The following is a 13,893-nucleotide window of genomic DNA, read 5'->3' on the forward strand; positions in this document are numbered from 1 at the left end:
TTAATTAAATGCCAGGATAAGGAACTTATATTTTATGTCATAAGGAATGAAGAACCAATAAAGGTTTCTGACCAGATGATTAACATGGTCATCACAGCATTACTTTAGAAATATTTTCAGAAATATATACATACACATACCTTTATATATACATACACACATACATATGAGAAGGAAGAGACAGGAGAAAATGAAAGTTGTCAGAGAAAGAGAAAAGAGAGACAGAGATAGACAGACACAGACAGAGAGACACACACAGACACACACAGAGAGAGAGAAACAGACAGACACAGACAGACACAGAGAGACAGACAGACACATACACAGACAGACACGAGACAGACATGAGACAAACAGGGACAGACACGAGACAAACAGGGATAGACACAGAAAGATAAAAAAAGAGACAGAGAGACACACACAGAGAGACAGAGAGACAGACACACACACAAACACATGCACAGAGATAGAGAGAGACAGACAGACACAGAGAGATACATACAAAGAGACACACACATACAGAAAGACAAAGAGCCGGCCACACACAGAGACAGACACACAGAGAGAGACACAGAGACAGAGAAAGAGAGAGACAGACACACAGAGAGAGACAGAGACAGACACACACACAGATGCAATGAGACAGACACACAGAGAGAGACAGAGAGACACAGAGAGACACAGAGAGAGACAGACACAGAGAGAAAGACACACAGAGAGAGACAGACACATAGAGAGAGAGATATACACACAGAGACAGAGAGAGAAAGAGAGAGACACACAGAGGGAGACAGACACAGAGGGAGACAGACACAGAGGGAGACAGACACAGAGACAGACACATAGAGAGACAGACACAGCAAAAGACACAGAGAGACACACACACACAGACACACAGAGAGAGACAGAGAGACAAAAAGAGACAGACACAGAGACAGACAGCCACAGAGAGAGACAGACATAGAGATAGAGAGACACAGAAAGAGACACAAAGACAGACACAGAGATAGACAGATGGACACAGACACAGAGAGACAGACATACAGAGAGAGAGACACACAGAGAGACAGAAAGACACACACACACAGACACACAGACAGAAAGAGACATACAGAGAGAGAGACACACAGAGAGACAGAAAGACACACACACACAGACACACAGACAGAAAGAGACATACAGAGAGAGAGACACACAGAGAGACAGAAAGACACACACACACACACACAGAAAGAGACACAGAGAGAGACACATAGAGAGACACACAGAGAGAGAGGCATATACAGAGTCACACACACAAAGAGAGAGAGAGAGAGAAAGAGAGAGACAGACACAGAGAGAGAAAGAGAGAGAGAGAGAAACAGACACACACACACAGAGAAAAACAGAGACAGAGATAGAGACACAGACACAGAGATAGAAATACGACGACATACACACACCCAGAGACACACACAGTGACACAGAATGAATGAATTTCAGATTCATGACTTTGGAAAAAATCATTATCCCTTACTAAGACTGTTTTATGACCTGTGAAATGGATGTAATACCTAGCAGGGTTATATTGAGAATCACATAACACCCAACATAGTGTTACTGTTCTTACTCCTAAATTAAAGCTGCTGGAGTTCCTAATATCAATGTGGCTATCTGACAATCCCAAATCCACACCAGCTATGTTATAATCTATACGAGCCCCCCAGTTCTATCCAATCTGAATGTTTCCTTTTTTCTTATATTAACAAATTAATCCTCCATTGATCAAGAAACTGCCACAGATTTGATTGTCCGTATGCCAAGAAACCTTCCATTCTCCTTCCCTAAAGAAAGCCACTGACCCATTCCACTCATCCCATCCACAAGTGTGATGCATTATAAGAGGATTTCCACAGATCAAAACCAAAGACACTCATAGGGAAAGGAGAAGTGCAATTTAAGTAGTATTTATGTAGGCTTGCCAGCATAAATGTGATAATATGAAAAAAAAAACTAGTCTTAAGTTCTTGATTAGTATCCATCAGTACCAGTATATAATACTAACAATTCTCATTCTATACATTTATAAAGATCTTTTCTCCACAAAAGTCCTGGGTGTACATTATCAGAACACCACAAAATAGAAGACTAGTAACCATTTCTTTTGAAGTTTTCCTGATAAACTCTGGACCTCAAAGTTTGAATTAGCTGTAAACTATCCAATAATAATTATTGAAACTATTTTTAGCCACAATAACTAGTCTAAGAAGGAGCTGGTTGGTACAATGAATAGTGTTTGGCCTGGAGGCAGGAAAAGCTGAGTTTAAATCTGTCATCACTTACTAGCTGTGTGCCCTTTCACAAGCCACTTTTAACTGGAATTCCATTTCTTCAACTATAAAAATGGAGATAATAATAGCACCTACCTCTAAAGGTTGATGTGAGGAATAAATAATATTTGTAAACCTCTCAGTACAATGTCTAGTATATAGTAGGTGCTATATAAATGTTTATCCCCTTCCATTCTCTTTTAAGAATTTGATGTTATTTCTGCCTGTGATGTTTGTCTGTTCCTGTGATCGTCCAACACTTTTTTTCCAGACTTGTGATTTCAGCAGTTGGAAGCACCTGATTTAAAAAAACAAACAAACAAAAAACCCTCCCTCCACCAATGCATGCTATTATGGAGTGCAGACTCTAACTTAGCCCCTTTGTGACAAGCTGGATGTGAACTCATGTCGACCTGTCATCAGGCTAAGTTCTATATCCACCATAAACAACAACACTCTGCCTGTTCCAATAACTCCCCTTTATGTAACTATCCATTTTATACTAGGCCTTACGGGGTTTTGAGACGACATTTATCATCTTTCAAAGGGGATTACAGTAAAGGCAATCAAGGAGTTCGAAGTACTCCCACAGAGATATTTTGAAGTGAAAAGTTTCGCAACGACATTAGTGAGAACTTTTTTTTTTTTGTTTAAGCCAACAAAAGACGCCATTGACCCAACCAAGCTTGATAAACAAAGATACTCTTAAGGATGCTTCCCCCAGGGCTCTCGAAGTTACCTGGCCACACGTCCTCCTGTATTGCCCATTTTCAGTTAGAAGCCCTAGCACAGTTCTTTGTGGGGGGTCCTGGACTGGCTGGGTTCTGGCAACCACCTGACAGATCTCCTGGCTTCGGGCTGCGGGGCCCAGAGGAATCCTGCCTTTGGAGATGCTGCGACGCATTGCCTCAGTCTCCCCGGGCCACTGTGAGCAGGGAGAGATAGTTAAGCCAGATAATCCACTCTCTCCATTCCCTTCCCTACCCCCCCTATACAAAGGCACAGGTATCCTTAGCGAGCTACAGAAAGGCCTTCCTTCCTCCAGTAAAGCGAGTACTGAAGTAAGGAGAGGGAGCATTAAGGGTCCGGAGAAGTGTTTTGGAATAAAGCACACCAGTTTGTCTCTTGCAGTCCTCGATGGGAGCCGGAAGAGATTCTGAGATATGCACAAAGCACATCTGCCTCCTAAAAAGAGCCTCCAACCTAGAAATCGGTTCACAACTAGCGCTAAATGTTCATTTTATTTGAGCGTCAGCCTAACCCTAGAATTTGAGATTCTTCCAATTACTCTCCTTACCGCGTGTCTTTCCCTCCCCAACCCCGGGAGCCCTCTTCCACACTCCCGAACATAAGGCAAACAATACATTACAAAGTGAAGGTCACGTCCCTTCCTTGGACACCGGAGTGACACTGCTCTTCGGCCCTCCTCCCACCGACCAGACAGGCGATGCCCAAACCAGCTTGGAACCCGCAGCGCTAGCTGGTCCAGCCTATATATATAGACCTTCCAATTAATGAGTGCGCTCCGGGATTGGGGCTGGAGGAGCTGCGGGTGGGGCCGGGGGAGTGGGGTGGGGGAGGGGAGGGGAGGGGCGGGGTGTGTTAATAGATTCCAGCCGGGGCGCTCAGCTCCAGCTCTTTGCGGAAGCTGCCGGGAGGGCTGAGCGCTAATTACTTTCAAGCCACCCGCGTCTGTTGAATCGGGCCAATCGAGGGCGCGACCGGCCCTCGAGGTAGCGGCTTCCATGCCAACCGAAGCGGGCGTGCTGGGAGCCGGAGGAGTATCGCCATGGAGACCCCAGCGGACACGCTCCCCGCCGACCCAGGGCTACCCTCGGGCGTTCTGGCTCGGGAAGCGGCGCTAACGGGCAGCGGGCGGCAGGCGGCGGCCTGTCCCCCGCGCTGATTAAGCCCTATGCCTCCCCGGGGAGAGGCGCCCCCGGGACCGCCAAGCCACAGGCTTGGCCCGCCGTCCGTCCTCCTCTTTGTCTCGGGCGGTCGCGCTGGGATATCAGAGCGCTCCCCCTCGGACCCCTGCTCTACGCTTTCTGGAGCTTTGGAAGGGCCAGCCTCTGTGATGAGCCCGTTCCCCGCAACAGCTGCGAATTCCCTCCTCTAACGTATTTTCCGCAGCCTGCCCCCGAGGCCCGAGAAGCCGAGAACTTTGGGTTGAAAGAGCGACGCGAGGCCCCCGAGGCAGTGGAGCCGAGGCCAGCCCCGACGGGGAAGGCCCGAGGCACACCCAAGCAGTCCCCTTTAGCCAGTTAAACCCAAGCACCCACTCAGCATCCCCTAGTCTGCTCTCCCCACGCGCCCTACCGGGATCCACACACCTATCCATCCTCCTAGGCAGCAGCTCGGAGAGGCGGCACTTTCTCCAGCGGTCTCTCGGTCTCATGCATTCAAAGTGATTTCGGGTCTTGGACAGAGGATCGGGCTCCTAAACGCCTCGGCTCCATACCAGTGCTGGTCCGCTGGGGATGCGGTGGCCTAAAGTTGGGGGGATGCACGTGGCGCCTGAGGCCTTCCTCCCGACGCATCCTGGCCCTCACAGCGCAAAGAGGTGCCTGGAACTCAGCTATGGTGTCTCCAGGAACAGGAAGGAACGCAGGGAACAGGAACGAGGCCCAGAACTCTCCGTGACCCCCGGGGGCGCGGAGGGAGAAGAGCAGTCGGTGGTCCACATCTGGAACACTCAAGAGTACACGAGTCTGGCCCAGATGAAGCACTATGCTCACTGGCGAGAAACAGCAGCAGTGATGATAATAATGTTTAGTAATAAGAATAATTAATAATAGCAGTTAGCATTTATATACCGCTCTAAATGTGTTGTCTCATTTGATCTTCACAACTCACGAAGGCAGGTGCTATTATTATCGCTATTATTCCTATTTTACAGATAGGAAACTGAAGCTGAGGGATGTTACCAAGACTTGTCTTGGATCACAGAAAAATCTTTGCAAGATTCCTGACACCAGGGTTAGCAATCCTCCAGCCCATCTAGCTGAGCTTTCCTCATTAATTTCTGAGAAATTAGCTTGCAAAATCTTAAAACACTTTTAGTTATTTCTAGTACCTCCAAAAACATAAATATCTATCCAGCTTGATTAACAAAGTACCTGTCCTCCTAAAGAGTGCTTTCTTTTTCTAATTTCTTATTCAACTTATTAAATGACTGTCATTTCATCCTAACCTAGCTGTGTGGTCTGAATTCATTTTAGTAAAAAGTTTACCCAATCAGTCTTATATTTGTCATTCAGATTTTTAAAAAATATTTCTTTGGGAATCTCAAAGTGTCTTATTCCTCTCTGATGAGCTTCCGATGTTATTATATGAAACTAATCTTATAAAAAAGAAAATAAACTCCCAAACATTTTTACATGAGTCACTAATTGTTTGAAGGAGGAAGAATTAGAAGGGATATATCCTGGAATGTATGCTGATCATTGTGGTTCACAAACACACATTTTGAAGGGAATGCAAAATCAGACTATATTTTCCCCTCCTGGTTTCTAAATGATAAACTAATTTTAAGATAACAAAAATATCTTCTGACATTAAATAGAAAACCACCTTTTTGATACCTAGAATAACTTCAGTATTCAAGCTTCAGTCAAGATAGGAATCATTAAGGCAATTGGAGACAGCATTAGTTACTGTTGTAGCAACAGATCAATCAAATACTAAGTGGGACTTTAATGATTTGCAATTGCTAGATTTCTGTACCTAGGAGTCTCCCTCTTGTGTGGAAAGCTGTTCAGAGCTTCCTGGGCAGCAACCGCCCCTTCAAATTGTTGTGATTTCTAGGGACGCTGAGTGCCCCCAGCAGGGACTTCTGAGCAATCTGCTTTCTCTGAGTGACAACTATTCATTAAAGAGATTAGAAAGGTTTTCCAGGATAGGAAATCTGCCTCAGCAGATTGTTTCTTCATCTATGGTTCAGTATTTGACTTGCTCAGGCAAAGGTAGTATATCAAGTCATTTTTTAAGTATAAAAAAAAAAGAGAGAACTATTATATATTCTGCCTCTCTAACGTAAATTTCATGGTTTAAGCTCTTCTGTTAAGAGCCCAAGTGAAGACATAACCTATAATACACATTCCTGTAGAAACAGCAATTTGAACTGAGGGTTCATTGAACAAGAATCCTTAATTCATTCAACATTTATTAAAGTTGGACTCTCCTGCTAGTAAGAGATCAAAAAATAAGCTCAAAAAATAATTCATCCACTAAGACTACCATCTCTCCCCACATGGGCACATTACATGTCCATCCCCAAATAGCCCCAAATCCCAATTTTATCAATCATATATATCTATGATACACTCAATAGCCCATTTCCCTACTGACATCTCCACCATCCTGTTAAAAATTGGCAAAAGGAAGTGAGAACACAGAGCAAAAATCAACCAGTTGACAAGCATTTATGAAGTACCTACTTTGTGTCAGGTACTGATCTAGTCCCTTTTTTCTCTAGGTGTAAAACAATAAATTAATCATTCCATTCCATTCCCAGAAAAAACCCAGAAAAAAAAAAACAGAAAAAAAGGTTAAATAGGCCTTCCTGCCACTTCTAATGGGTTGTTCCCAATTCAGTTTCTGGGACCAACAGAAAGAAATCAGGCCCCTTCCCTAGCACTCTGATTCATCTATTGGCCTCAGACACTCACTATCTCTGTGACTTATACAAGTGAATTAACACTGTCTCAATTCTTCAAAATGAGATGAAGAAAATGGCAAAGCTCTCTAGCATTTTTGCCAAGAAATCTCCAAATGGGGACATGAGGAGTTGGACACAAATGAAACAACTGAATAACAACAAAGAGTCCACTATGTGCCAGACATGAATGAAATGACTAAACAACAATTCAGTTCATATTTGTTGTAAACATTTCTATTTTTAAATCTACTTCCTTAGCATTTTATTAGTTTATATCTCAAATTTAGTTCTTATGGCTACCTTATTTTCACATATTCTGGATGTGTAACTTTGGCTTAGGCACCTGCCTCTAAGGTTATTAGAAGTAGCAGAAGAGACTGGCAAAATCCCGAGTCCACTCCCTTATTCTTTAAATAATCAATTATATTTACTTTTTCTTAAATGTTTTTTTTTTCATTTACAAAGATATTGTGTTTACTTTAATCAAAGTTTTATTAATCCTTATAAAACAATTGGTTTTACTTCATTGCAGCATGCATATTTCATTGTGTCTAGCTCAAGGAGGAGGGGGAGAGAGAGAAACAGAGACTAGCAGGGACCTACTTATCTCTCCTAATGACCTCTAACCTCCTGAGTGGCTGGGCAGCCTTTTTTTAAGAACTGCACTGCTCACTTTCTAGATTTGTGTATAACTTGAGGGGTAAACTTCTCACTGGCATTGAATTGTTCAATCACAAGTGGACCCACTGTATTTTGACCCCAACATAGTGAGGTCATTTTGGCCCTGGAAAACAAAGGATAACAACTAACCAAGTATTTGTTTAGTATGATATAGTTTATAGAATTTCATAAATATTTATATCATTTTAAAAAATTTGGGGGGGAGTTGAGTTTGTTTTGTGTTTGTTTTTATATTTTAATGTATTTTATTAAAATTTGTGTTGATTCAGTTTGGTGACTTCATTGTATCCAGTCTGGCTAATGTTCCCAGTAGCATAAATCAGTCTATTAGAAGTCTCAGGTAGTCCAGTTGCAAGTGCTTTCATCCCCTTTTTTCTTTCCTTGTCATAGGACAACTGGGGAAAAGTAAGACACAATAACTCATCCCCTTTTGGTGACTTGTACCTATCAGAATTGTCTTGCTCTTACTATGAAAAGTTGTCTTTAAAGCAAACATCTAATGATGAGGTGGGATTCATATTAGGAATGAAGGACTGGTTCAATATCAGGAAAATTATCAACATAATTGGACATATTAATAACAAAATCAAACAGAAATCATATGATTATATCAATAGATGCAGGAAAACTTTTAATAAAATACAAGACTCATTCCTATTTTTAAAAAACCACCAGAGAACATAGGAATAAATGGAGTTTACCTCAAAATGATTAATCATGTTTATCTAAAAATACCAGCAAGTATTATCTGTAATGGAGATGAAGAAGAAGCCTTCTAAATACAATCAGAGGTAAAGCAAGGATGCCCATTATCATCTCTATTATTCAATAATTTGATAGAAATGTTAGCAATAGGAATAAGAAAAGAAAAGGAGGTTGAAGGAATTTGAAAATGCAATGAAGAAACAAAACTATCACTCTTTACAGATGACATGATGTTATACTTAGAAAATCAACTGAAAAACTCATGCAAATAATTAACAATTTTATCAAATGTGTAGAATATAAAATAATCCTACATAAATCAATAGCATTTCTATATATTGCCAACAAAATCAAAGAGTAAGAGATTAAAAAATGAAATTAAAATAATTGTAGACAAGGTAAAATATTTGGGATTCTACTTTTCAAGACAAAACCAGGAATTATATGATCACAGTTATAAAACACTTTTCACACAAATAAATTCGGGTTGAAAAAATCAGGAAAATATTAATTGCTCATGGATAAATCAAGCCAATATAATAAAAAATGACAATTCTATCAAAATTAATCCATTTTCATGCCAATCAAAATACCAAAAAATTTTACAGAGCTAGAAAAAATAACAATTCATTCAGGAAAAACAAAAAGGTCAAAGCAGGATGATTTGAGAAAGGCCTGGAGAGACCTACATGAACTGATGCTGAGTGAAATGATAAGAACCAGGAGATCATTATACATTTCAACAACAATACTATATGATGATCAATTCTGATGGCCATGGCTCTTTTCAACAATGAAATGAACCAAATCAGTTCCATTTATTCAATAATGAAGAGAACCAGCTACACCCATCAAAAGAACTATGGGAAATGAGTGTGAACCACAACATAGCATTTCGACTCCTTCTAGTTTTATCTGTTTGCATTTTTGATTTCCTTCTATTTTTTATTTTATCTCTGTCTGATTTTTCTTGTGCAGCAAAATAACTGTATGGCTATGTATACATATATTGTGTTTAACATATAATTTAACATACTTAACATATATTGGTCTACCAGCCATCTAGGGGAGGGGTGGGAGGAAGGAGGAGAAAAGTTGGAACAGAAGGTTTTGCAAGGGTCAATGCTGTAAAATTACCCATGCATATATCTTGTAAATAAAAAACTATAATAAAATTTTTTTAAAAAAATAAATGAACAAAAAAAAGAAAAAAAGGTCAAGGATATCAAGGGAGTCAATGGGGGGAAAGGGAGAAGGTCACCTAGTCATACCATCTCAAATTGTATTATAAAATAGTAATTATCTAAACAATCTGGTACTGGCTAAGAAACAGAGTTTTGGCTCAGTGGAATAGATTAGAAAATGTTATCCAGGCAAAGCTCACTCCTCAAAATATAGAGGAGTCCAAGCTGAATTGAAAGCACAAAAGTTTTATTAGAAAGAAAATCAGATACTAATGCTTAGGCACCCCTGTAAAAAGTACAAATGTACCCAAGTACAAAAGAGAGACAGGAGAGATTTATGCTTAAAAACTACAAAGGGTTCCATAGATGTCTTTAACTCAGCTTTTAAAAACCAAACTCATTAATAACTGCTCCACTCCAAATCCTCCTTTTTTCCTAGCTACTGTGGAGATCCATTCCCTACTTAGTGTCCCAAGGTGACACATTGAGGGTCTTGGATATAAGTGTTCACACAATAAAAATTTTAAGCAACTTATCCTTAAACAACTTTAGCCCAACAGTCCTGGATTGATGCCTTAGTAGATGGGTAACCACATACTGAAAGGATGTAGGAACTGTGACCCCATTTGTGCTTATTCAATTTTATCTCCCCCTCCTTATATAGTCCTTATAGTTCAGGCTAGTCACTCTATAAATCATTTTCAGGTCCTTCATAGATCTAGGCTGCCTATGACCCCCAGCATTACTGTACTAAATGTCAAACTCACCTCAGGTAGACAAAGGAATCACTCTCTCCACTCTGCACCCAATTTGGAGAGATTACTTTGTAACAATGTTTCCTACCAAACTGTTTTAGTAAACTTTTAAAAGTAAGCTTTTATGAAAGCTAGTATCATTCCTCTGACTGCACTGCTATAAATCCAACCCCTCAGGGTTATCTCTAGAACCCAGAGAGCAGTAGAATCAGCTGTTCTCCCAAGAAAGTGGTATAGTGAGAAGAAGTGGGTTCAAATCCTGCCTCTGACACTTACTAGTGGTGTGACCTGGACCGTCACTTATTTCTCTTTGTGTCTCTTTCCTCTTCTGTAAAATAAAGGAGGCTTTGATATATTTTCCATATAGTACCTGTTTAGGTACTATATTATCTCATAATTTTCTACATTTATTACTCAACCAGACAATTCAGAAAGGGTTGGAAGCTTGAGCTCACAAGGGGCTATTTATATAAATGGGATTGTTCCTTTGGAAAGGAGACTGGGTCTTGGAATAAGAAGATCTGAAATCAGTTTTTCTCTCGTTTCCCCACTTAGAAGCTAAGCTTGTGTAACCTAGGACAAATCTGTTCTCTCTGAGCCAATTGCTTCATCTCTCAGGGGCTATTGTTTTGCTTACTGTTCTTGCAGATGCTATTGTGGCCAGGTAGGGGGCTCTCCAGCAAAACTTTTAAAACTGCTGCATCAATATCCATTTATTGTTACATAATTTTGAAACATTTAAGGATCTTATCTTATACAGAAGTATAAATCTAGTAACAGGCAGATGGCTAGGCCAAATACTCATTTACTAAGTTGTTTAGAATGTAGAAAAAGATTATAATTCTAAACTGAATATTTCAGATCTTGCACACATGGATTTTATTATAGTAGCTCAGATGTGTTCCAGCTTTAGTCTATGAGATAATGACTTAACATTGTGTTTGTATCTTTGTTTCACAAGCTTCTTTTACCTTTGTCTAATTATTTCCATAGTACTTTGAAAGAATGAGCCATTCCAGGAACATATTATACATCATTATATAATTATTTACAGGTTGATGATAAGCCTGAGTACTAATTAATTTAGTTGTTTGGGATATGGAATGACATTTATACTGAAAACCACAAGATCTTATATACTTGCATTGTGCTCATATTTTTTATTGACCTCTTGCTCTAAATATAGAAACTTGCTGCAAGATAAAAAAGCAAAGACATGATTATAATAGCATCAAACTGGTTAAGAGGTTCTTAGCAATTAAAAAAAAAACTTTAACAGATTGGCCTATACAAATAACAATTAAGTTCTAGTATATAATTCACAGAAATAAAATAAAGCATTTTCAAGTTGCTTTCTTAAATAAGATCATCTTGTATGCCTGAGGAGCAAGACAAATTACAGCATTCTTTAACTCAGATTGGCCGATTCTGTGCCCAAAACATTTTCCTAAATACCTGGTTCACTCTTTCTCCCAAATACAAACAGCATACATAGGAAATCTAGGCTTAAACTTAAACTAAAATAGTCATGAGACACAGATATAAGAAATATGTGTGACAAAGTTTAATTCATAGTACTTGCTCTGGAAGTCCTCTCTCTGTAGAGACCTCATGCAGAATGCTTTGTTGTCTTTTGTCTTAACTTGCTAATAAATTTGACTTAAGTGAAGCAGAATAGCAAAAAGTCCTCAGTTTTACTCTCATCTCTAGAGCCATCAGTCTTCCTTAATCTTACTGATTTCTCTTAGAGTTATCTCCAAATTATCCTGCATGTACCCTATTTATTTATAGCTGCTTGCTGGCTGTCTCCCCGTTAGATAATTTGCACCCTGAAAACAAGGACTATTCTTTGCCTTTCTTTGGATTTCCAGAGCTTAGCACAATGCCAGCTACATGATAGGAACTTATTAAATGGTAATTGACTTTAAAAGGTAAAGATCCAGCATGGGCACTCTGAACAGGTATTTCAGTTGAACCCTGGATTTGCACTGAATGATTTTGTAAATGGGTCCAGTTCTCCTGGTTGGCCTAGCATGGCCCTCTGTAATCCTGCAGTTTGTTGTGGTCATCCTTTCTTGTGGGCAGGGGACTCTTGCAGAAATCTCCTTCTTGGAGACTCAACCAAATCCTAAATTCAGGAAGTCTCCATCCTTCAGGACACTACCAGAGGAGGAAAATGTTCACTTTTCTATATGGTTAGTCAATGACTTCTGCTTAAAAAGGAAATGGAAAGGCAAAAGTAGCCTGAGATTCTGGGTTCCCTCTAGCTTCCCTATACATTTATAAGCTGCAATCTATTATCTTTGATGCTGAGGTTGAGTAGGTGGAGAGAAGGCTATCTTTCTATCATTGCTGCAAATCACAGAGAGGGAAAGGGGACACAAAAGAAAAGACTTTTTATAGTCATTGCTCTGCTCTGTCATGTTACCTCACCCTATCCTTCCTTCATCAATAAAACAAGGCCTGGCAGTCCTTGAGGAAGCTGAAGTTCTCAGGAGATATGGCCATGTTCTTGCTGATCCCTGTTGTTTCTCTGTCCTTCTTTGAAATACTTCTGCAGTCAATGAAACAAAATTAGTTTTCTTAGAAGGATTAGCAATATCTTGATAAAATAAGTATAATAGCTTTTAAATAAAAAATAATAAAAACCACTTTAAACAATATGAATTTAAGTTAAATATTTTTTAAAATAATGGAACATTTTAAAATTAAATATAACTGATTTGTAAAATAACAGAACAGTTTGGGATTTCATTGGTCTAGGGAATTTTAGAGGAGGAGTTTCCAATATCAGTGCTGGTCTCTGCCTCCTCTGCTGTCTCTAGTCATAAAGGGCACTGAGAGGTAGATGACTAGCATAGAGTCACACAGCCAGGATTTATGGGAAAAGTTCCATAACAATCAAATTAGAGAGAAGACAAAAATAAGTGATATAAGCCAATAATTTTTTATTTTATTTTTAATAACTTTTTATTGACAGAACCCATGCCAGGGTAATTTTTTACACCATTATCCCTTGCACTCACTTCTGTTCCGCTTTTTCCCCTCCCTCCCTCCACCCCCTCCCCCAGATAGCAAGCAGTCCTTTAAATGTTAAATAGGTTACAGTATATCCTAGATACAATATATGTGTGCAGAACCGAACAATTCTCTTGTTGCACAGGGAGAATTGGATTCAGAAGGTATAAAGAACCCGGGAAGAAAAACAAAAATGCAAGAGGTTTATATTTATTTCCCAGTGTTCTTTCTTTGGGTGTAGCTGCTTCTGTCCATCCTTGATCAATTGAAACTGAATTAGCTCTCTTTATCGAAGAGATCCACTTCCATCAGAATACATCCTCAAACAGTATCATTGTTGAGGTATAAAATGATCTCCTGGTTCTGCTCATTTCACTTAGCATCAGTTCATGTAACTCTCGCCAGTCCTCTCTGTATTCATCCTGTTAGTCATTTCTTACAAAACAATAATATCCCATAATGTTCATATGCTACAATTTACTCAACCATTCTCCAATTGATGGGCATCCATTCATTTTCCAGCTTCTAGCTACTACAAACAAGGCTGCCACAAACATTTTAAGCCAATACAATTTTAAGGA

At 39.7% G+C, this 13,893-nt stretch overlaps 1 protein-coding gene across 3 annotated transcripts in view; it reads right to left on the reverse strand.

Moving 5' to 3' along the window:
- CCNA1 (cyclin A1) overlaps positions 1-3,888 on the reverse strand; it is a 31,355-nt gene extending 27,467 nt beyond the window's left edge. Inside the window, exons 1-2 of one of the 3 annotated variants that reach the window (XM_051987431.1) lie at positions 3,679-3,888; positions 3,049-3,234 (exon numbers count right to left, since the gene is read on the reverse strand). In XM_051987431.1, the coding sequence (XP_051843391.1) occupies positions 3,049-3,213 (165 nt within the window). In that variant the 5' untranslated portion in view covers positions 3,214-3,234; positions 3,679-3,888. Of the gene's footprint in view, positions 1-3,048; positions 3,235-3,673 lie in introns of all 3 variants that reach the window. The other 2 variants (XM_051987432.1, XM_051987430.1) reach the window with 2 other exon arrangements.
- Between the last annotated feature and the right edge of the window lie 10,005 nt (positions 3,889-13,893).

Source organism: Antechinus flavipes, chromosome 3 (genome assembly GCF_016432865.1).
Source record: "Antechinus flavipes isolate AdamAnt ecotype Samford, QLD, Australia chromosome 3, AdamAnt_v2, whole genome shotgun sequence".
Lineage (NCBI taxonomy): Eukaryota > Metazoa > Chordata > Mammalia > Dasyuromorphia > Dasyuridae > Antechinus > Antechinus flavipes.